This window comes from Narcine bancroftii, chromosome 4 (assembly GCF_036971445.1).
Source record: "Narcine bancroftii isolate sNarBan1 chromosome 4, sNarBan1.hap1, whole genome shotgun sequence".
NCBI classification, from domain to species: domain Eukaryota; kingdom Metazoa; phylum Chordata; class Chondrichthyes; order Torpediniformes; family Narcinidae; genus Narcine; species Narcine bancroftii.
The window spans coordinates 98023041-98047352 of NC_091472.1; the positions used below are offsets into that span (position 1 = coordinate 98023041).

Here is a 24312-nt window from a genome sequence, read left to right on the forward strand (position 1 = left end):
TAATTGCCTTAATCTCCACTATTAATGTAGTTTGAATCTCACTGGACTTTTTTCAAAAGATTTTGTATTTAACTCTCTTGACACTGATGGACACATCCTCCACTGCAGTCAATGAACAAGTTAAAAGAATCAACAATTAACATAAAAAATAATTGCATAAAATTGCATTTTCAACTTAAATAAATTTTATTCTCGGATGTAGATACATTCAGGTTTCAATATTTCCTGTGGTTGTGGGGGAGAATAAACTAGATGTTCGATATCCAGATAAGCATATTTTTAAAAAAAATAAATCACTGAGCATTGGAGCTGATAATTGAGGCAAATCATTTGTCAAAGCTTCATCAGGAGTGAAACCAATTAAAATCATTTTAAAGTTTACTCCAGCATATGATTTCAAGGACTACACAACAAGCATCCACAAAAAAAACACTCAGTAAGAGGCTGATTCTATCAAGGTTACTTCACTTACTGGCCATATGACTATTACACCGAGCACAGTCCATTGTGCAAATACAATAATTTCTGCATCCCAATAACTGGTGGGCAACACAGTGCAAAAATAAAATAAGTTTTGAGTCACTTGACAGTTGGCTTAATAACCCCTGACAGTTTATTCTGGCTCCAGACTCATAAATTGGAGTATGTTTTGTTTACCCCAATGAAAAAAAGCCATAAAGGAAATCTCCAGGTTATAGTCTTTGCTATTTGTAAAGAATTAAGTATTCCAATTTCAAGTTGCATCAACTGTGGGGGGTGGGAAAAGAAGGTGCAATACAAATATTCAACCATTTAGTTTTCAAATCAGCATTCACTAAGCAGTGGAGGGTTACGTGGCCCCCACAACAGAGGGTCAAACCCTTCCCTTCTGTGAGAGGTCTCCAGATGGGGCTCATTTTTTCTTTTTTGATTCTTTGATTCCCAAAACACCTGTCTCTTCAGCATCTTTTGCAGCTCTTGCATTATTACCCTTATATTTAAAGGCTCTTGAGATGCCTTAACCGTCACTTCATTGAATGGAAATGTCAGGATGAAGTCACCTATACGAGTTAGGGGCTTCTTGTCATAATCTGAAATGCTGTACTGTGGGAAAGATGCCAAATCATACTTCTGCAATTTAACTGAAGGGAACCGTGGACACAACTTACGAAAACACTGATCAGAGTCTGTGTTATGCCTTCTCAGCAATGTCACCCTCTCTGTGGAATCCTGTGAAAGAAGTCGGGTACTTTTATTCAGATTTTCTCTCAGCTGTGAAGTCAAGGTCTTCTTTGGCAGTGGTCTAGTGAGCTTGCAATTCTTTTTGCTTCCTTTGGTATCTGAAAAATGGGCAGAAACCCTACCTGTTGGACCATGGACCTTTTTGAAATATTCTTCAGTGGAGCAATGCAATTTACTGGTGCATGGGAATTTGTTTTCCATTTCTGATTTTTGAGAGTCCATTGCCTGGCCTTCGCTGGTGCAATCTTGGTTGTACACAATAGATTGACCACAACTTTTGTGGCCGAGTAAGAAAGAATGGCTGTGCATGCTGGTAGACCAAGTTTCTTTCAAAGAGTTCTTAAGTCTTCTTCTAGGCATGATGGAATGAAGATTTCTATACGAGTTAGTGATACAAAAGGAAGGATAGCTGCGAAACAAGGTATTATATGGTCTTGGATAGCCACGTTGGCGTAACATATCTATCTCTTTGTAATTCAATAAATCAATCAGGTCATATAATAGTCCTCTCTTCACAACCATATCAGCATTGCACTCTATTATTAGTGCTGGACTATAATTTACTTCCAACAGCCATGGCTTTATGTTATCATCTATTAGGATATCAAAACCAAACAGTTCAAGACAGTTAGGAGGAGATCGAATGGATGGAGTAATTGTCAGTAGAGTCATTGTTACAATATTACTTATTTTCTGCCACATTAGTGGTTCATTTATATTCAAACTGTGAAGAAAAGCACGGAATTGGCTCATTGTCCATTTACATCCTGTTCCAACACGTTCTTTATCTATTGAATAGGAGGGTCCAAATCTGTTGATGCTAGTATTTGTTAAATGAGCATATATATTATCTAAAGTTGAAAGATTATACTTTTCTGTCCCAAACCTCACTAAACCTTCTTGATAAATGTAGACTGTTAATGGGGAAAAACTGGTGACACAAACATAAATCCGCAAATCAAACTTGTAACCAGAGATGAGAAGAGGATTGGCAATATACTTTTGCACTATAACAGAAGAACTGTAAGTCAAATCTTTGATATCTTGAAATATAAATATTCCTCTGCCACGGGAGAGATCAACTGGCTTGCAGATCCAGTATCCAGGCTTTCCTCCATTAGCCTTTTTGTCTTTTGTATATTCAGCAACAAATTTGGTGTAGTCATTGGGAAGTATGAAAGCCAAAGGGCTAAAGTTATATGTATTTGCTCCATAAATCCCTAACATACGCTTCAAATTACGAGCAAGGTTGTCCTTTCGAGTAATGCCCATGATGTTTGGGTAGTGGACCAGTCTTTGCCAAGGCATTATGTTCTCATATTCCGAATTGGAAAAACCAGATCGCCAATACAGATTCCAATCATCTTCATCCTGTACTTCTTCATCATATTCCACCCAACCACGCTCAAGAAGAACATCGCGGATGATTTCAGGAGTGCCTTCATGCAGACGAAAAACTAGTGACTTACTTAGATCTTCGGATTCAGTTCTATTTGCCATGGTCTTATATAATCTTTACCATTCCTTAGGGAAGAAAGAAAGGAGTCATAAAACCATACAGCATAGAAACAATACTCTTGGCACCCAAGAGTTCCACCTTCCAGAATATATAAAAATTTAAACAGTGGTTCTCAAACTTTTTTCTTTCCACTCACATACCACTTTAAGGAATCCCTATGCCTTCGGTGCTCTGTGATTAGTAAGGGATTGTTTAAGGTGGTATGGGAGTGGGAAGGGAAGGGTGAGAATCACTGCTCTTGACCCAATTGCTACTGAAATATTTTGCTTGAGAAAAATTATCATTGGCCCATTTCCTTTGGCGTTATGAAACCGTGAACATAACGAGTCAATTAGGTACAATTAAAACAGCGGTTTCCAAACTTTTTCTTTCTACCCACATACCACCTTAAGCAATTCCTTACTAATCACAGAGCACCTATGGCATTGGGAATACTTAAGGTGGTATGTGAGTGGAAAGAAAAAGGTTGAGAACCACTGCATTAAAAGCTGTCAACTCTATGCAAATTATTTTGAATATTTTAATTTTAGAACCATTTGTTGAAAGACTAAAATAACCCAATCATCTAATCTATTCAGTGATCAACTTCCCATCATGAGTTGCACTGGAAAGAGATCTTAAGAATAGTTGCAATCCCATCTCAAGATCAAAAGATATAGGTTTCAATGGAGAAGGTAGATATGAATAAGGTTAAAGAGAAATGGGAAAAAGATTTAGATATTGTTTTGACATGGGAAGAATGGTCAAAAATGTGTGTGGATAGTGTTACAAAGTTAATTAACGTGAGGTATAATATGGTTAATTACAATTTTTTTTACAACAATTATATTTAACTCCTGAGAAATTGAAGAGATATGGATTTAGTCTAACAGACTTGTGTTTTAGATGTGGAGACCAAAAAGGTACTTTGATACATTCAGTTTGGTTATGTAAGGAAGTTAAATATTTTTGGGACAAAGTTATAAAGTTTTTGAGAGATTTGTTCAAAATAGATTTGCAATTGGATCCAATGATGTGCTTATTAGGTTATATTAATGTGCCATTTATTGAGTTACAAATGATTAAACTGTATTCAGTTTTTTTAAGATTAGGGTTAGCAGTAGCGAGAAAATGTATAGCTGTTGCATGGAAAAATTATGTACAACTGAGTTTGCAAAAATGGCAATGAACTACAGTCATGTTTATATTTAGAAAAAATACAATTTACAAAATAATTATTCTTTATTTTGTTGATATGTGGGGTTTATATTTAAAATATATGTCTAGAGAACTTAAGTAAATGTTGTAAAGTTGGCACGCCAAATAGAGAATATTTAATACTTTTTTTTAAGGCTCTGGGGTTTTTTTTAAAGTTTAGTAGGGGGGAGGGGCTGTAGTTTATAGGTTTTTTTTGTTTTTTATGTATTTGTTTTATTACATTTGTATTTTGCAAATTATTAAATAAATTTTTCAAAAAATATATAGGTTTCATATCCAAAGAACCGAGACCATGCTCACCCAATAAGATCCTGAATATCCATTGATTGCTATCTGGTTGGTAGGATAAAGGTTACATTACCACAATAGCACTCATGAAACCATACAAATTAAAATTCAATACTGACAATGTCCAGTGAACTGGACTGATGGATCTGCCTCCCAGCTCCACCCCCATCTACCCATATATAACCCTGGTTTCCCGCCTAAACCCTGAGCCTTTCTGAAGACCACTGTAAGACTCTACCATCAGTTATAAGCTAATAAAAGTGCATGTTCTCCCTCCAGGTGAGCTCCACGAGTGAGGAGTATGGAGTCTCCGGGGTCCTAGCCTCGATGGTTCTAGATCAGGACAGACCTCACCAGCTCAGCAACTCCATAGTGACCGTGAAGGTAAACGGGCACTCCACTAAATGCCTAATCGACACAGGCTCTACTGAAAGCTTTGTAGACTCATGGACTGTACAAGAATACAACCTAAAGATGTATCCTTCCAATTATCACATATTCCTTGCATCTTAGTCGCACTCTATGCGTATTCAATAACATTGTATAGTACATTTTGTCGTTTGAAGGGGGGGGGGGAATTTTGTAAGATATGCCTGTATGTACTTGATGAATTGAGTGCTCTGGTGTTGTTGGGTCTGGACTTCCTGTGTCACCTTAAAAGCGTGACTTTGGAGTATTCTGGTCCCCTCCCCCTATAACAGTTCAGAACAGAGGGCCCCAAAAATCAGAACCCACATGCAGCCTTTTCTCACTGAATATCGCCCCCCCCCCCCCCCCCACCTCTATTCCTGAATCTGTCCTCAGGCTGCAAACCCATTGCTACCAATAGCAGGAGGTACAGCACAGCAGACTGAGATTTCATAAAGTCTGATTCACAACGTCTACTCAAACCTAGCACCAGTCCGTGGAGAGCACAAGTGGTGGTGGTAAAAGGGGAAAACAAGACCAGGCTAGTAATTGACTATAGCCAAACTATTAATCGGTACATCGTCCTGGACACATACCCCCTCCCTCAAATTTCGGACATGGTGAATGATATTGCACAGCATCAGGTCTATTTGACCATTGACCTGAAAACTGCTGATCACCAGCTGCCAATCCGTTCCGAGGACCGTTCATTTACAGCATTTGAGGCTAACAGTCGTCTCGATCAATTCCAGAGGGTTCCTTTCAGTATCATTAATGGGGTTTCTATCTTCCAGAGGCAAATGGACAGAATGGTGGATGAGTATGGATTGAGGCTTCCTTCCCCTACCTTGATGATGTTACCATCTGTGGCCACATCTTGGAAGACCATGACGCCAACCTCCAGAGTTTTCTCCACGTGGCGAAAGACTTGAACCTCACATGCAACTCTGACAAGTGTGTGTTCAGGTCTAAACGTCTGGCCATCCTTGGCTGTGTGGTGAAGAATGGCATCATTGGCCCTGATCCCGATAGGATGCGCCCTCTGTTAGAGCTCCCCATTCCCAGGACCACAAAGGCTTTCAGAAGATGCCTGGTGTTTTTCTCATATTACACCCAATGGTTCCCTCAATACGCTGATAAGGTTCACCCTTTCTTAAAAGCCACCACCTTCCCCCTCTCAGCTGAAGCCCAAACAGCTTTTAACTATCTCCGAAATCACATTGCGAAAGCTGCCATGCATGCAGTGGAGGAGAATGTACTTTTCCAAGCGGAAAGTGATGCTTCAGATGTAGCCCTAGCCGCTACCCTCAACCAGACAGGCAGGCCAGTTGCATTTCCCCCCCCACCCCCCCACCCAACTCAGACATTGCAAGGCCACAGGCTCTGGAATCACTCTGTGGAAAAGGAGGCTCAAGCCATTGTACAAGCCATGAGGCACTGGAGACACTACCTGGCTGGTAGGAAATTCATGCTCTTCACTGGCCAGCGCTCTGTCGCATTCATGTTTAATAATCTCAAGAGGGGAAAAATCAAAAATTACAAAATTGCTAGGTAGCGGATCAAGTTCTCCACCTACAATTATGACATTGCCTATCAGCAGAAGCCCTTAATGACCCTCCAGATGCTTTATCCAGAGGAAGCCGGGCCTCTGCACACACCGGCCAACAACGGTCTCTGCATAATGAGCTCTACCATCCAAGGGTTACCTGCATGACTCATTTTGTCAAGGCACGCAATCTGTCCTACTCCATAGAAGATGTCAGAGAAATGATCAGGTCTTGCAAGGTCTGCAAGGTGTGCATGCCACACTTCTACCACCCCACAAGATGTGCTTGATCAAGTCATCCAGGCCTTTCAAACGGCTCAGTGTTGATTTTAAGGAACCTCTCCCCTCCATAACGGGAACTCTTTTTTCCTTTCTATCATTGATGAGTACTCTTGCTTCCCATTCGCCATTCTGTGTCCAGACATATCCACTTTATCAGCCATAAAGACCCTAGATTTCATTTTCGCCCTGTTTGGGTATCCCAGCTATATTCATAGCGACCAGGGCTCATCCTTTGAGTGACAAGCTACGTCAGTACCTCCTGGCAAGGGGCATTGCATCCAACAGGTCTACGAGCTACAACCCCCGGGGAACGGGCAGGTTGAAAAGGAAAACACCACAGTCTGGAAGGCTATCAAACTGGCCCTGAAATCAAGAGGCCTTCCAGACTCATGCTGCCAGGAAGTCCTTCCAATAGCGCTCCATTCCATCTGATTGCTACTACGTACTGTAATGAACGCTACTCCTCACGAGTTCCTATTCAATTTTGAAAGAAGGTTGGCATCAGGAACCACACTCCCAACCTGGCTTACAACTCCTGGTCTGGTCCTTCTCAGGAAGCATGCAAGGAGAAGCAAGACTGACGCCCTGATGGAAAGGGTGAAACTGCTCCACGCCAATCCCACATACGCCTATGTGGAGTACCCAGATGGCAGGGAGGACACCATCTCCATTAGGGACCTGGCACCTGCCGGAACTGAGGATCCATTGCCTCAAGTGCCCTGCAAGCCATGGAGCTCATTCCCACCACTCCCAGTCAGGGCCTCAGGGAATCTGGTTCAGGAGGAAAGTGCATCCCCCTCCACCGTAGAGCCAGAGACCCTGCCCTCCACAAGGGGACTAGGGGATGAAAGGAGCCCAAGGCCCTCCTGTGCTTAGGCACTCCACCAGGATCTCCAGACCACCAGATCGCTTAAATTTGGACATAATTTTTTGTTTAATTTTTCCTGAATCAATTTTCTCTGTCTTCATCAACAGACCCTAAATTCTGCAGGAAGGGATGAATGCAGTGAACTGATAACCCTGATTTCCCACCTAAATCCTGAGCCCCTCTGAAGACCACTTTAGGACCTTATCCTCAGTTATAAGCTTTAAAAAAAACCCGCATGTTCTCCCTCCAGTCATGAGAGCTTTTATTCATGCTACACAATGCATAGAATCAAGCCTGAAACGTTGGTGATATATCTTTACCTTTGCTACATAAGGCACTGTTTGACCTGCTGAGTTTCCCCAGCATTTGTGTTTTTTCAAGAAATTACAAGAAGTGAGTGCAGTAAAAACTGAACAGGTTCATTTTGATCCTTCAGGTAAGAAAGCTTAGTCTATATGTGTGATTCCAGGCCCATCATTGTGGTTTCTTAATTACTTCCTTGGTTTTGGACTTTAGGAGAAAGACAGCAAATATCATCATTGCCAAGGACATCAACAAGATGTGGAAGAATACATTTTAAAAATTACTGTCATGGTTTATCCAACTGTTGATAAGCCCATAAAACTTTCTATACTTTACACTATTCTCAAAGTACTGAAAATATTCACTCTTCTTTCTTTAGAGCTAAATCAAAACATTCCAGGTCATGGTTTTCATGTACACATCCAAATCCTAGTTAAATGTGATAACGGCTTCGGTCTCTTCCCGCCTTTTGACAGTGATTTCCACATGCCATGTCTTTCTGACAGAAAAGCTTTTCGCATCTCAACTTCACAAGTTTTGACCTCTCTGCTAACAAGTACATTTTTCCTAGTTACTTAGTCCAGATCCCTCACAGGTTTACATGCTCAATTAATTCTCCCCTCAGACTTCTCTATCAAAGGTTAATATTTCCTCACGGCTACAATTTTACTGTCCTAGTGAATCCTCCTAAACTCCTAAATCTCCTCTATATTTTCTCCAATGACACCTTTCCTGCAGAGACCATAATTGGATGCAGTGATCAAGTTTCAGCTTAACTACAGTAAAATAGATAATCTGGCACTTTCAGGGCTCTGCTGATGCCATCGCAACTTCTAGATCTGTGGTTTTCATCTTTTATTTCACCTTAACTATTCTTTTACTTATCACAACCTCCTACAACAAACCCGCAGATCACTAGCTGGAGCAGGGGGTAGGGGGATAAGTTGGTAGTGTCCCGGAAAGCTCAAGCCCCTTCCAAGAATGCAGAGGACTTTGGTTTGTTTTAGTGAGAAACATTTTGGAGATCAATTTAAATTAATTTCCATACTTTTGTTCTTGCTGCACACCACCCACAACAAACCATAGATCACAGTTGAGATTTAGAGGTCTAGACTAGTAGATGTTACTTCCTTACCCCACCTCTTTTCATTTTATACAGCAGTATAATACATTTTACATTGAACCCAGAGAGTTTGAAGGTAGTGGAAAATATACAAGCAGATGGGACCCCCCAGCTCCATCCCCAAGATCTCTCATTTCTGATCCCTGTTGAACACTCCATATTTCAGACCCCAGCCCTGGCTGCACTCCAGCTCACTTTAGCAATACACCGACTCGTCATCTGAACCCCTTAACCACAATGAGAGAGTCAAATTTCAAACTATCACAATTTCCAAATATGTAATCAGAAGTGAAATTACCAGAATGTTATTGTTAACCTGCCATTTTTCTTTCTCTACCTAAGCAGGTCCCTTTTCCCTTTTATCTGAATCTGTGGATGTTCACTCCAGTGCCCCTGTCTTTTGGCACCACTCAAATTTTAACCATACTTTACCTGCCCTTGTTGCACCTACCAAAATGCATTACTCACTTCGAGATTAAATCCAGTTTTCCACTTTTCTGACAAATTGAACAAAACCAGTGTGAAAACATGGTAACATATGCATTGAGTTAAAAGTATAAAATTCACATGCAACAATATCAGGTTAAGGCTCTGATCCACTGGCCTACGAGTCTCATTTGAAATGTTAACTCTGTCCCATAGTTATTGCCTGACCTGCCAAGATCCCAATGTTTTCTGTTTTTATTCAGGTTTCTTCCTGGCAGATATTCCAATAAGTCAGAGAATTCAATCTCTGGAAGAACTTCATAATCAACCTCGTGCACTGACTAATATTGATCTCCAGAGCAATCTTCCCTTAACATACAAGTTTGGATAGTTGGCAGGCTTGCAGAGGTGAAAGTGGAGGTCACATTTCCATCTTGTGTAAAATCTCCAACAAGCAGAATTGCAGACCAGCGCAGCAAGTTGTACAATGATCAGACAGTGCAGTTACTCTTTGGGCATCTATAAATTCTTCACCTTCTAAAATTGAAAGAACTGTAGAATCAATTCTGGATAGGCGTAATGCACAAATGTGCAGGAGCAACTCAGCAGGCCATGCAGCATCCATCCACAAGAAGCAAAAGGCAGTCATCATTTCAGGGCTGAGCCCCTCATCTAGAAGGTTGGAAAAAAATCAGGCAGATTCTTGAATAAAAGTATGGGGGGGGAGGGTGGGACGGTAATTAATTTTTACAAAATTTAGATTACTGTAAAAAAATTTTAATTGACATACAGTAATGGTAACAGGCCATTTTGGCCCATGAGTCTGTGCTGCTCAATTTACACCCAATTAACCTACACCCCCAGTACATTTTGAACAGTGGGAGGAAACCAGAGCCCCCTGGAAAACCCATGCAGACATGGGAGAACGTACAAACTCCTGAAAGACAGCATGGGATTCAAACCCCTGTCCTGATTGCTGGCACTGTAAAGGCATTGCGCTAAATGCTTTGCCACCCCAAGGGAGGAGGAGGACAGGATAACAGGTAAGAGGTGGATAGGTGAGTCTTGGTGATCACATGGTTGTAGAGTTTGAGAGCAGTGAGGATAATAGAGGGTGAACAGTGAGAGAAACTCTCACAAAATTTTCTTTGGAGAGGAGAATTTCTTCAAGGTAGGCATCCCTTGAAGAGACTTCAGAATGCAGCAGCCAAATGGAGGCAAATTAGATAATCTGTAGACTTTAGGCTTCTGTACCTTTTTCCCGATGGTAGCAGAGTGAATAGGGGATGCCCGGGGTTGTGGGGGTCTTTGAAGATAGAGGCTGCTTTTTCAAGACACCACCTCGTACATGTCCTTGATGGAGTGAAGACAGGTGCCTGGGATGTTGCAGGCTGAATTAATAACCTTTTGGGGTTAACTCTCTTGTCCTGAGAGCTGGCACCTCCACACCAGGCAGTGATGCAACCATACAGAATGCTCTTCACGGTACACCTGTACAAGTTTATGAGAATCCGGTGACATACCGAATCTCCTCAGACATCTCACAAAATATAGCCGCTGGTGAGCCTTCTTTGTGATTCCATCAACGAGCACTCAACAGCATAAGGACAGCTTCTTCCCTGCTGTCATCAGATTCCTGAATAGCCAATGAACCAAAGACACTGCCTTATTTTTCCTACACTATTACTGTATTTTAATTTTTTCACAGTAACATCTTAAGATGGCTATAATATGAATGTTTCCACTATGATTGGTGCTGAAAAACACTGAATTTCATGACTTGTTCATGACAATGAATTCTGATTCTGTCTAGTGCAGTGGACAACACAGAAGCTTGCAACATCCATCTCCATCTGCCCAACATGATTGCTTGCAAACTTTAAATCCTTTTTGCACATTAGCAGAGTGACAAAACTAAGTCTCAATTACCAGCCTTCATCTACTACTACTTTTGATGTTACAGTAGAAACACAATCGAAAGGAGAGACCTCCCACAGCACTGGGCGCACTTCAGTTCGGGTCCACCCATGGAGAGAGTAATTCTGTTGTAGCAGTGGAACAGTGCCACCATCAGGTTACCAGCTGTCAAGGATCCACATCCATTCATTTATATCATTAATCCAATAGGTTTGCAACCCTATTTTCAGTTTGTTCTCTTCTTGAGGAAGATGGCCAAGATGATGATTCTGGCAAAGGGAGGGAATAACAAAAGAGAAGATACAGACTCTTCCTTGCACTATTTTCAGGATGGAGCCATTCTGGATGGCAGAATGATGCAGCAGAGCTGCAGTGAGATGACCAGAATTCAAACTGGGTCTTGGGTGATGTCTATGTGGCATTTGCAGGTTTTCCTTCTGACCATATGGTTTTCCTCCAAGTAGCTTGGTTTCTTCCCACATCCCAATAGCACGCTAATAGTTTAATTAGTCACTGTAAAATGTCCCTAAGTGTTTTCAGATACCAGAAAAACTGGGAGCTGCTGGATAGGTCAGAAAGTATCTGCAGGGAAATATAAAGAAGCAATGAGACTGCTAGGATTGTTCTGAGAATTAACTAGAAAAAGCCCATTTAGCCCACCGTCCATGTCCCAATTATATCGAAATTTCTATTATTTCTTTTTCCAATCTGATATTTTATCCATTCCATTTGGCTTGCTTTGGACAAGAGCTCATTATTACTTTCTCTCCTTTTATTATTTTGGGATCTTAACACTGTCACTTAGTACCTTTATAAAACAGAAATTTACAGTACAGGCCCTTTAGCCAACAGTGTGTTAACCTAATAATCTTCTCCAACTGCCTGGCATTTCCCTACTGCATAACCCCTCTATCTCCCTCAGTTCCATGCACCTATCTAATAGTCTTTTAAAAGACTTCCACACTGCTCAGAGTCCTCCCATTAATATTATATTTAGTCTTCAAATTTGACGTACCAAAATTAACCACTTTAAACTTTTCTGGGTGAAACTCCATCTGCCATTTCACAGTCCAGCTCTGCATCCCATCAATCTCCCTCTGTAACAAGAGCTTTTGGCATCTTGGCCTTCATAAATCAAAGTACAAGAGTATAGGAGTTGAGATGTATGGGAAAGTTGTTCAAGATACTGGTGAAGCCAAATTTGGAGTACTGTGAGTGGTTTTGGTCACCTAACAACAAGAACAAAACCAATAAGATTAAAAGCGTGCAGAGAAGATTTACTCAGATGTTGCCAGGACTTCAGGAACTGAGTTAGAGGGAAGGATTACACAGATAAGGACTTTTATTCCCTGAAACATACAAGATTAAAGGAAGATTTGATAGAGATATACAAAATTATGAGGGGTATCAACAGAGTAATTACAAGTATGCTTTTTTCCACTGAGGGTAGGTGAGGTACAAACCAGAGGACAAGGCTTAAGGGTGAAAGAGGAAAAATTTTGGGGGAACTTCTTCATACATAGAGTTGTGGGAATGTGAAGCAAGATGCCAGCTAAAGTGGTGATTGCAGTCTCAATTTTAACATTTAAGAAAAATTTGCAGAGTTACATGGATGGGAGGGGTGTAGAGGGCTATGGACTGGGTGCAGGTCAAGTGAAGTTTGTCATCTGATTGAGCAAGTACATCCTACGAAATAATGTTCTCTGGTCCTTGGTGCAAAACCTGCAGACACACAACCAGACATAACACATTCAGACAAACAATACAAATGCAGGGCAAGTATTTATGATTATAAATAAATATTGTTTTATGAATATGGGACTCTCGGATGGTTTGTGTAAGCAGTTCCTTTGGTCGTTCAGCATTCTCACTGCCAGAGGGAAAAAGCTGTTTCTCAGCCTGGAGGTGATGGCTCCTATACTTCTGTATCTCGTTCCTGACAGGAGCAGCTGAAAAATGCCGGGTGCGGGGTGGAAGAGGTACCCAATGATTTTGCCTGCCCTCTTCAGATAACGATCCCGGTAGATCACATTAATGGGGGGGGGGGGGGAAAGAAATGGGAGACTCCAGTAATCCTCTCTGCCACTCTTATGGTCCTGGGAATTGATCGCTGATCCATTTTAGCAACCATAACACACAGTTATGCAGTTGGACAGAATGCTCTTTATATCACAAAACTTTCCACCTCTTCTCTGTAGTACGATTCATCGTTGTTGCTGATGAGGCCACTACTGTTGATATCTGCAAACCTAATGACGCTGTTAAGAGCTGGATTTAGCAATGCAGTCGTGGGTCAGTAGCATAAACAGGAGCAAACTGAGCACACAGCCATGAGAAGCACCAGTGCTCAGTGTGACAGTGCTTAATGTTCCTGAAGGTGCCAGCTTTTTTTCAGGGTTTTTACTATACACCAATGTGTGCCCATTTTAACCTTCCATTAACCTGAGCTCATCCAAAGCTCTGCTGCCTGTATCCTAATTTGGGCTAATCTGTTCACCCATTACCTCTTCACTCACTGATCTATCCAGACTCCCAAAGATTGAAATCCAAAATTCTCATCCTTACATTCAAATGAATCCATTGGATTGAATCAACCTATTTTTTTTAAGAAAACATCCTTCTCGCTTCCCAGAAACCTGGTTCTTCTCTTCTAACCTCAGGCATCATCTGCCTTTTCCTTCAACTTTGGAAGACCATCTTGTCATCCCCACTCTTCACACAAGGTGCTCTTTGAACCATGTCTGATTTGATAGGAGGTTTCCTTCTCCATCTCAAGCAATGCTTCTGTCTAAAGATTCACCTGGTTTGGGTTGGGGGCGGGGGGGGGGGGGGGGGGGTTGGGGTAAGTTCTTTTACATTAAAATCCCACGGTAGTTCTTTTTACCCTATTGCAACCTGCTACATACAAACTTTAATGATGATTAATCCAAGGTTGGAGAATACAGAAAATATGACATCCATAAATTATATCCATTATACTCCCGTCCCCTTAATCTCATCCTTGTGCCTCTTATTATTTGATTTCCAGGCATCACCTTCAATATTTTTATCTTAGGAAAACGGGAATCATTCATGATTAGTCCACTTTCCTCATCACATACTTCAATTCTCTTACTCTCCATCTAGGATACCACATAACAGAATTGAATCTATTGCATTTTGTCCCATGAAACTGTCCCAAACATGTCCTATGAACATCCTCTTAAACAACTTCCATCAAGTTGTGTTACACATTTTATACAAAGAAGTCCACAAGATCCATCTTTGCTGTCATCTCTGATTTTTTGATTACTCCAATAATACAGCCATTAGAAGACTTTTGAGCTCAATTTAACCTTCAATATCTGTGCCTCATTGGTTTGCCTCTCCTCCGTCGCAACTCCCTAGATATTACCGAGTGGGCCAGTGTTTTGTGCAACAGATAAAATCAATTTAACCAATAGAGGCTGCTCCTTACTAAAAGACGGATTTTGTGATTTTTAATCATTTTAAATGAACAATCATTACTCACATGTACACTTTGACAACTTCAGAGTGCAGCTGAAAATACTCAGTTAATTATCTTAGACTCGTCTGTGATGTTAAAAAGACAACGTCAAAGAATAATTGGTTAACAAGTGGAATTTTAAAAAACGGTAAAGAATTGATTTTCTTCTTTCTTTCTTTGGCTTGGCTTCGCGGACGAAGATTTATGGAGCGGTAAATGTCCACATCAGCTGCAGGCTCGTTGGTGGCCGACAAGTCCGATGCGGGACAGGCAGGCACGGTTGCAAGGGAAAATTGGTGGGTTGGGGTTGGGTGTTGGGTTTTTCCTCCTTTGTCTTTTGTCAGTGAGGTGGGCTCTGCGGTCTTCTTCAAAGGAGGTTGCTGCCCGCCGAACTGTGAGGCGCCAAGATGCACGGTTTGAGGCGATATCAGCCCACTGGCGGTGGTCAATGTGGCAGGCACCAAGAGATTTCTTTAGGCAGTCCTTGTACCTTTTCTTTGGTGCACCTCTGTCTCGGTGGCCAGTGGAGAGCTCGCCATATAACACGATTATTCTGTCAACATATACTTGGATACAGTCATTGAACACATTAAATGTCCGTGCAATAAATGTCCTCTTACTTTATGGCTCAACGGCCCGTTTACTTAGAACAGCAAGTCGACTATCATGTCGATTCGTCATTGGCACAAGAGACGCTCCAAAGAATCTTTATTGAAATGCAACGCTCTCTTTAGCTGTGACTTGTTACTCACCCCGAGATGATGCCGCCACAGGAGAAGTTTCCATCCACACAGACTAGGCCACGAACCAGTGGCCTCCTGCTGACATTAGGCCGGGCCACGACCAAGCAGTCGCCGCCCCGAATAAGATGCCGTGCACACCATCCGCGACGAGTTTAAAGGTATTCGCCGCTTAAGCGCCTCCGTCGCGGCAGCAAGACTCCATCAGGGAGCCGGCAATAGGCCCGTGGCGTCTGGCCAAAGCTTCCTCATCGCCGTGGCAACGTTCTGGCACCATAACAACGCGCATGCTCCACGCGAGCACACGGACGCCATGGCAACCCAGGATTTCCCCTGCTCTGGGGTCGGCCCGGATCACTCACGCCTTCTGCCACCGATCTCGTGCCCTCAACGCTCGCCGGTCGCTAGGCGACGGTGGCAGCCGAGAGGAACGGGGTAGACGCACGCTCTGTGCGTGAGTCGTGCAAGAGCCCGGTGTTGTTGTTCTCTCTCTGATGCCCCATCGCCCGCTGGGTTCCTCCCGTGGATTGTGTTTAGTAGGAAAATGTACTGAAGGTGATTGGGGTTGGGGGTGCCATTTAGCGTCTTTGGATGAGACCAAAGGAACCTCGTTGTGTTACCTCATGTTCTGAGAAAATTATGGCACAGAATTTAAGGAGGCCATTTGACCCCTTGAGTAAAAGGGAGAGAAAATTTAGAGAAGTGTGCAAATTGGTTTGATGTCAGTACAGGAAAACTCTTAATCTGGTAATTTGGGGACTGACAGACGAAAGTCATTACCAATTAAATATAACAACACATGACTTTTTTTAGATGGTCCACAGTGGTAAAGCAAATTTTCCAGTGAAAGGAACAGCAGAATGCAAGAAACCCAGCCTTGTAAGTTTCAGTACTGTGTGGACATTGGAGCCCCAGTAATGTAAAAGGCATGCAGGAGCCAGGCAGGAGTGTCAAAGAGAGTGTGGGGACAGTGTCCTGATGTGTTAAAAGAATATGGGAACGAAGGATCTGATGTGTTTAAGGGAGCACATAGTATTTGGCAACCAGTGAAACAGATGCCAAACCATTATGATTTCCAAACAATCAGAAAGTGGACTCTAGGTTTCACTTCAGTGGAAAAAAAATTACTGTAGCCTGTTATTATGGCATTTGGAAAATAGTGATAGGTTTGGGCAAAGTCAACGTGAATTTATTAGATATTGGCGCTCCAACTAGTTACAAACTGTACCAATGATTTCAATGAGCAGATTGAAATAACATGGTAAAACCAATTATCTTTAAGAATTAATTTTAATGTCTGAGGCTTATTGAATTCAATAAACTTTTGACAGGAATAAAACACTTATTATTGCTAAGAAACTGTGCCATATTTATTTCTATTTGCTCTGTTCTAACTGAAGTATTATTGGCTCAACATTTGTGTCTTCAAAATATACAATATATATTTATCCACAGGGAAATGAGTGTTGGAGATCCTGCTAGGTATAAACTATACCAATGAGTCAAGAATTTTTTTAAAATACTGATGTTACATAACTGGTGCACTAAGATAAGGATGCAGATAAGCTTCAGGATATAAAGGCATGAATGGCAGATAGAATATAATGTGGAAAAATGTGGTTATCTCATTCAATTATTAAAAATAGAAAAGTAATTTTAGCTAGTGACAAATTGAAAGGCGTTGGTATTTAAAGGAACAGGTTTCCTTTAAATCACTAAAAATTAATATACGTTTACTGTTACATGCACTGAAGTTCAGTGAGAAAGTTTGTTTTACGAGCAGCTCAATCGTCAACCTATACATAGTGCAGCAGTATAAACACAGAACTGAGTGCAGAATACAGAGAGCGATCAGTTAGAACAAAGTTATTTTAGTCGTACATTCAGAGTGTGATAATGGTAAGTAAAACTATCTATGTGTGTGATCTCAGACTTGTTATTCTTCCTGATGGGAGGAGGGTGAAGTGTGTGTGGCTGGGGTGAGGGTAGTCTTTTATTGTGTTGGCTGCTTTACCAAGGCAGCAGGGAGTGCGGATGAAATGAGTAGAAGGGATAATCACTTTGAATGATTGATCAGCTGCATTTACAACTCTGCAGTTTCTTGAAGACTACACTATTTATTTAATACTTGACTAATCTGCTCATTGAACTCATTGGTGTAATTTATACCTAGCAGGATCTCCAACACATTTCCCTGTGGATAAATATATACTGTATATTTTGAAGACATAAATGTTGAGCCAATAATACTTCAGTTAGCTGAAGATCCAGGTGCGCTGGGTGGGTCACGTCTCCAGAATGGAGGACCATCGCCTTCCCAAGATCGTGTTATATGGCGAGCTCTCCACTGGCCACCGTGACAGAGGTGCACCAAAGAAAAGGTACAAGGACTGCCTAAAGAAATCTCTTGGTGCCTGCCACATTGACCACCGCCAGTGGGCTGATATCGCCTCAAACGAAATCTCTTGGCGCCTCACAGTTTGGCGGGCAGCAACCTCCTTTGAAGAAAACCGCAGAGCCCACCTCACTGACAAAAGGCAAAGGAGGAAAAACCCAACACCCAACCCCAACCAACCAATTTTCCCCTGCAGCCGCTGCAACCGTGTCTGCCTGTCCCGCATCGGACTTGTCAGCCACAAACGAGCCTGCAGCTGACGTGGACTTTTACCCCCTCCATAAATCTTCGTCCGCGAAGCCAAGCCAAAGAAAAGAATACTTCAGTTAGAACAGAGCAAACAGAAATAAATATGGCACAGTTTCTTAGCAATAATAAGTGTTTTATTCCTGTCAAAAGTTTATTGAATTCAATAAGCCTCAGACATTAAAATTAATTCTTACAGATAATTGGTTTTACCGTGTTATTGAGAATATTGTTACTCTTGTCATATTAACATTAAAACAAGTTAAAGGTGGAATTCAATACTGAAAACCGTTCTAGTTTTAGCTTTAATATTTTGTTGCTTTCACTTCTACAGAAACTCTAAGTGGCTTTTGGGAACAAATTGTACTTTATATGTAAATCTTGTTAGAGCTATCCAGCATGGAATTTGGCCTGTTGAGTCGATGCTGACCATCAAATACCCAATTACACTAAACATACTGATCCCATTTTATTTTCCTCATATACCCATCAACTCCCCTTGTATTTGACCAGTTACCTAGGAGAAGAGTGGGGAGCACATACAGTCACAGTGAGATCATGCAAACACCACAAAGAGGTCAGGATTAAACTTGCTGGAAATGTGAGACAGCATCTCTATTAACTATGCCATTGTGTCACCCAAATCCTTTTACGATTCTATTGCACCCTCCACATGATGAATTATTAAAAATAGAAAAGTAATTTTAGCTCGTGACAAATTGAAAGGCGTTGGTATTTAAAGGAATAGGTTTCCTTGTATGAAAATCACTAAAAATTAATATACGTTTACTGTTACATGCACTGAAGTACAGTGAGAAAGTTTGTTTTATGAGCAGCTCAACTAGTCAACCTATACATAGTGCAGCAGTATAAACACAGAACAGAGTGCAGAGTTGCAGAGAGCGATCCGTTAGAACAAAGTTACCCAATTAGTAGTTTTGTTGATGGGAGGAGAGTCTGGGACAAAAGGACTTTAGTGTACAAATCCCTGAAAGCTTATACATTATACCTTTTCAATCATTTAGCTCATCTAAACCTCAAATGGCTATAAACTCTTTAAAATTCCTTCAAAAATGTGAGCAAAAATAAAGATACTTGAGAAACACTGCCAGTCAGGAAGCATTTGTCTAGACAGAGGGATAGCCGATGTTTTGGGTCAAGATGCTGCATCAGGTCTGGATGGAGGCCTAAATGGTTGCTTTTTGCTCCATTCTTTCAGCATCTGCAGTCTCTGTGTTACCTTTTAAAAAATTGACTCTTCAATTGTGCTTTTGGTTATCTCTCCTCCAGTCAATTATTACTAAGCAATGCATAAAATCAAATGTATAAAGGTCTAAAAAATATGTTAATGATGTGCTTTATGAAATAACTTTTGATTTGACTATTAGTCAAATATTAATAACAAATTTACTGTTTCATTTTAAAGCATTGCTTAGACCTTTCACCTACAAGTGGACTTTTAGTACAGAAACATTAATCTTACCAGACATTTATTTGAGACTTCAATTATGTCATATGGTACGAATTTATTTAGATAAGCTCCAACACAGTTTAATACACCATAGGATATTTGTGGAGCTGTGAAATAGTTTAATAATTATGGATCAAGGTACTTCTTTACAGACTGATTGGGTGTTGGACTTCAATCTTTATATTGCAAGCTGCTGGAAAACCTTTTCTGGCCCTTGTTCTGCAGTTTGGACCATTTATGTTTAATTGCCATATAAGAGATTCCATAAATAGAACAAATCTATGAGCCGCAATCTGTCCTTTAACTTTTTTACCTTGTGGATCTGATGGCACTGTGAAATGATTGTTAATGTAATTATCTGATTCATTATAAGGCTGAATATTACAAAAATCAAACCTAATAATTATTTAAATATATACATTCTAAATTATGTAAATAATGTAAACAGTATACAGGTGCCTAACCTTTTGTCTGGGACCTACTGGATTTTGGAATCATTTTGATTTCCATCCCTTTAAACCCATCCGAGTGTGCTGCCGTATCCACCCACACTCTCTCTCTTCCCCCCCCTCCCCTCCCCCCCTCCCCTCCCCCCCTTTGCTCCCCACCACACTGTACCAGCACTAGGAGAAAGGCCTCCTTCTCGGTTCCCATGCGCTGGCACAGCGGTTTTAGCTGTGTGGGGAATTATAGATAGTGATGACGGCCATTGAGCTGCTGCTGGGTCAATTGAAAGTGCTGCGATGCTGGTCGGCATCAGTATAAGTGATTAGGAGTCGTTTATAAAGTAGCGGAACATGGCCAATACACAGGAGTTGAGTTGGGGTTGGGTCATGTTTGATGCCAAATTCCATCTTTGATGAGCTGATATCGTCTACCAAAAAAAGCGTCGGTTTTTGGAGGTTGCCTGTTTTCGGAATTCTAGATAAAAAGGTTTGGCACCTGTACTTGAAATTATAATGTTAATATTTTTTAAAAATAAATGTTGATATTCAGCTGTGACATCTATACCAATCAACATACTCCTGTGATCATAACTTTATCTCTGCAATTGTATCTCTTGTTTCTTCATTGAGTTTATCTTCCTTAATTTTAGATTCTTTTTTGTCTTCCACTTGCAGCTCATTTCCAATTTTAATCTTTTGTTGAAATACTTGTGAAGCAGTTCCATGGCTTGCTTTTGAGATTTCAATGTATTCTACAACACCATATAAACTCATGCCTGCTAACAATACTATCAACAAGATAATCAATTTGACTTCAATGCACAAAAAGTTTGCATAAGAAAATGCTATGACAAATCCCATAGATTCCCACAAACGGTAGTTGGCAAATGCAGCTTCTTTGTGTTCCAGAAATAGGACTCCATAGAGGGCTTAAAAACAAAAAGAAAAAGAAAATAAATGATAATTTTTCAAATTAATTTTATTTTCAATTTATCTTCTACATTTTTTTGTCCTAAGGACAGTGATATATGCAAAGTCAGTCAAGTTGGAGAGTGATCTGATATAAAACACATATTCTTGGTCCACTTTCATGTTTGGTGGTAGGAATCAAAAGTTAAAACCTTTTAAAGCCCATGAATCCAGGACAAACTGGATTCAAAATTGGTTTGACAACAAAAGGCAGAGAGTAATGGTGGAGGCATGCTTTTGTGATTGAACACCTGGAACCACTAGTATACCACAGACATCAGTGCTGGAACCAATATTTTTTGTTATATACATTGGCAATCTGGATGTGAATGTAGAAGAATTGATTAGTTAATTTGTAGATGACTACAAATTAGTAATTTTGTTGATAGAAGGAGAATCTGGGACAAAAGGACTTTAGTGTACAAATCCCTGAAAGCTAAGATTATGGAGAAAGCACATTGGATACTTGCCTTCATTAGCTAGAGAACAAAATGTTAGAACAGGGAGGTTATGGTTAAAAGAAAAGAACATTTTAAGCTACTACTGGACTAATACAATATGTACAATTCTGGTTTCCACACTTTAGGATGGAGGTAACTGCATAGAAGAGGGTGCAGAGCAGATTCCCAGGATATTGCCAGGGATTGAGTGTTTCAATTCATTGAAGAATCAGGGTTTGTTTTCCTTGGAGTGGAAGAACCTGAGGTAAGATGGGATAGAGATGTGGAAAATTATGAGGGGTGTAGAGCAGATGGGTGTAGGAAACATTTCTTCACAGCAGATGTACCAGAAGCAAGGGGAATAGATTTAGGGAAAGAGATTTTGAGAAGATCTAAGGAAGAATTTTTTTCACCCAGAGTGTTTTTGAAATTAGAAAGCACTGCTTGAGTGGGTGGTAGAGGGAGATTCCTTCATAATATTAAGAAGTTTTTAATTACTGAGGTGTAGAAGGTATTGAACCAAGTGCTGATAAATTGGATTAGTATGGATGGGTACTTGATGGTTAATGAACACAGTGGGCCCAAGGTCCTTTATGTGCTATAGGAATCGACATCAAAGAACCCAATGTTGGTAACAGGCTAATCTCACATAAACCACAAGTAGACCTATCTTGCTTAAATTCTATTGATCAATTCAAAATACAATACAGTTTATTCAACAATTTTGACATTGACTTCATCTTAAGTGTAATGCAACAGTTCTTATTCAATCTTATTTTTTTTTCTTATAGTTTATTACTTGTCATCATACCATTGATCTGTGTCTGCCAAACAGCATCTGCCATTCCCCAAAGAATAGGATACACAAAATACACTGGGAGTTGATTTGGATGTGGATTCCATAAAAGCAATGAAATTATTGATGCAAAATTGGTAACGGTTGCTGTAACATGAAGCAGACAAAAGTATTTAAAGATTATCATTGCAGGGCATAAATAGTAGATATTTTTATCTTAACATGACAGACCTGAAATTATTGAAAATATGCACTAACTTTTAGCAAGTAGTTTGTGCTTTTATGTATAACAAAGCAAAATTTGTGAAGTTGAAAACTTCTCTAGAGACATGTGGTTAATGAGTTGCCAACTTTCTCTTTAAATCGATTGGTGAAATTGTTTGTTAAGTAAACATTACAGCTACTTAAAAAGGTACTGAGTGGATTTTAAGAATGTTATAACTCATTTTTAAATCCTATGGAATGTCCTTTCTTAGTTGCTGAATGTACCTGCGTGTTAACTTTCCATGATTTATGTATAAGTTCTATAACCTTCTCCATTCCCACTCTATGTTGGCCCCCATCATATTACTTATTTCCTTATTCCACTATCAATAGCTGAGCCTTGCAGTTCCCTCACTAATGTGCACACCATCTATTTTTAATGTGCTCCAAACATTTGGTCTCCTGTCATCATCGAGTCCAAAGATGGATCTATTTGCAATGATCCAAGATTAGCTCTATTGAAACAATGACTTTTTTTTATACATGACATGCCCATTCATTTAAGGGGAGTCATCACTCTCCATTGAAAAGATAAGTTCATTGATGTTCTTATTTATTTTGTTTCATTCACTTTATATTCTTAATTCACTTACCATAAATAATTTGATTAATTAAAATAGTTATTTTTTTATTTAAAATGATTTTGAATGTCTCTAAGTGTCAAGTCAAGCTTTATCATCTGATTGCAAAGGTATAACCGGACAAAACAGGGTTCTCCAGTCCTCAGTACAAAACACGCCTATACACAACCAGACATAACACACATACAGATTAAAAAAATACATATGGAGGGCAAGTAGTCATATATAATATAAGTAAATGTGTTGTTTCTTTAATGTGAGAGTCTCAAATGGTGAGTGTGAGCAGTTCCATTGGACATTCACCATTCTTGCTTTCCATGGAAAGAAGCTGTTCCTCAGCCTGGTGGTGCAGAGAGATCTAATAGGGAAGCATACCTTATTTATTCATATTTATTTATAACACTGGAGGAGGCTTTTTTGATGAATCTGAATTGCAACTTTGTGAATTGCCGGTTCACAGAGAAATTCTGTTCCCCACCAATTTTCATTGTAATCTATTCATCCCACAATCTCATCAACTACTCCCACATTTGAGTTCTCACGTACATACAATGAGCAATGTACAGCTGTCAATTAACCTACCAACTCTCACACCTTTGGCCTTTTCCATAACTGTTCTAAATCTGATATCATCCTCACCCTTTTCTAAATATTACCTCACTGCATTTGACACATTTCATTCACTAAAACTGAATCCATCACTGTTTCCTTTGTCTTGAGTTTAAAATATACTATTTGAGAAAGATCTTCCTCTTCTTTTATTATTAATGCGAAGTAGCTAATGTGTCAGCATAGTTGAATCTCTACATTTATTCTTTTCTTTTCCAATCCCACTCCCCATTCTCCCCCCACCCCCACAAAAGCTGCTTAGCCACTGTTTAAGTTCAAGGTTCAGATTTATTGTCAGACTACATACATCGTGACATCATATACAACCCTGAGATTCTTTTGGGGGCGGGGGAGAAGGTTGCCCTAATCCTCAGTAGTTTAGTGAAGTTGCCCGCTGGTGAAATTGGTTCATGGGTGGGCGTTCTGTTTCTGGTTCAGTATTTGCCCCCAGTTGTCAATAAAATTCACATTTTGATATTAACACATGTCAGAGCTGTAATGCGTTGAACACTTTAAGTCTGTTACTCAACCCTCATCAGCACAGAAATAAGTTACAAAGATAGAGAAGTTTTGTTGTGACAATACAGGGCTTTGGTGAGACTGACCCAGGAGTGTTGTATGTAGTTTGGATCTCTCTGTTTAAGGAGGAATGTATTGTCTTGGAGGCAATTTAGTGGTTTCACTTAGTTAATCCCTTCATCCCAGGTATCAAATAAGTGAAGTTTCTCTAAAATGTTACCCAGGCAAGTGTATTCCTCCTTATAAAAAAA

General features: G+C 40.3%; 2 protein-coding genes and 1 long non-coding RNA gene across 8 annotated transcripts in view; 1 reads left to right on the plus strand and 2 right to left on the minus strand.

Annotated features, from left to right (window-relative positions):
• Positions 1-167: 167 nt before the first annotated feature.
• Positions 168-15681, minus strand: ttll2 (tubulin tyrosine ligase-like family, member 2). 4 transcript variants are annotated; one of them, XM_069932142.1, is made up of 4 exons: positions 15338-15681; positions 12114-12327; positions 9716-9853; positions 168-2745 (listed from the first exon to the last, which is right to left on the minus strand). In XM_069932142.1, exon 4 carries the CDS (start codon positions 2719-2721, stop codon positions 805-807), a length of 1917 nt encoding a protein of 638 aa, XP_069788243.1. In that variant the 5' UTR covers positions 2722-2745; positions 9716-9853; positions 12114-12327; positions 15338-15681; the 3' UTR covers positions 168-804. The 4 variants fall into 4 exon arrangements, with proteins under 4 accessions (XP_069788243.1, XP_069788242.1, XP_069788241.1 ...); XM_069932141.1 differs by lacking the exon at positions 12114-12327; XM_069932140.1 differs by lacking the exons at positions 9716-9853; positions 12114-12327 and having other exon boundaries at positions 15338-15679.
• LOC138760881 (uncharacterized) lies at positions 15648-23982 on the plus strand. 2 transcript variants are annotated; one of them, XR_011355933.1, is made up of 4 exons: positions 15648-15880; positions 16139-16204; positions 21439-21557; positions 22084-23982. It is a non-coding gene; the product is annotated as an uncharacterized lncRNA (long non-coding RNA). The 2 variants fall into 2 exon arrangements; XR_011355932.1 differs by lacking the exon at positions 16139-16204.
• unc93a (unc-93 homolog A) overlaps positions 20032-24312 on the minus strand; it is a 70012-nt gene continuing 65731 nt past the window's right edge. For both annotated transcript variants that reach the window (XM_069932144.1, XM_069932146.1), the window contains exons 7-8: positions 22104-22235; positions 20032-20812 (exon numbers count right to left, since the gene is read on the minus strand). In XM_069932144.1, coding sequence (XP_069788245.1) covers positions 20469-20812; positions 22104-22235 — 476 coding nt within the window. In that variant the 3' untranslated portion in view covers positions 20032-20468. The remainder of the gene's footprint in view (positions 20813-22103; positions 22236-24312) is intronic.

Bases quoted from the DNA above. Each gene is read 5' to 3' on its own strand.
- ttll2 (XM_069932141.1), bottom strand. From the start codon at position 2,721: ATGGCAAATAGAACTGAATCCGAAGATCTAAGTAAGTCACTAGTTTTT.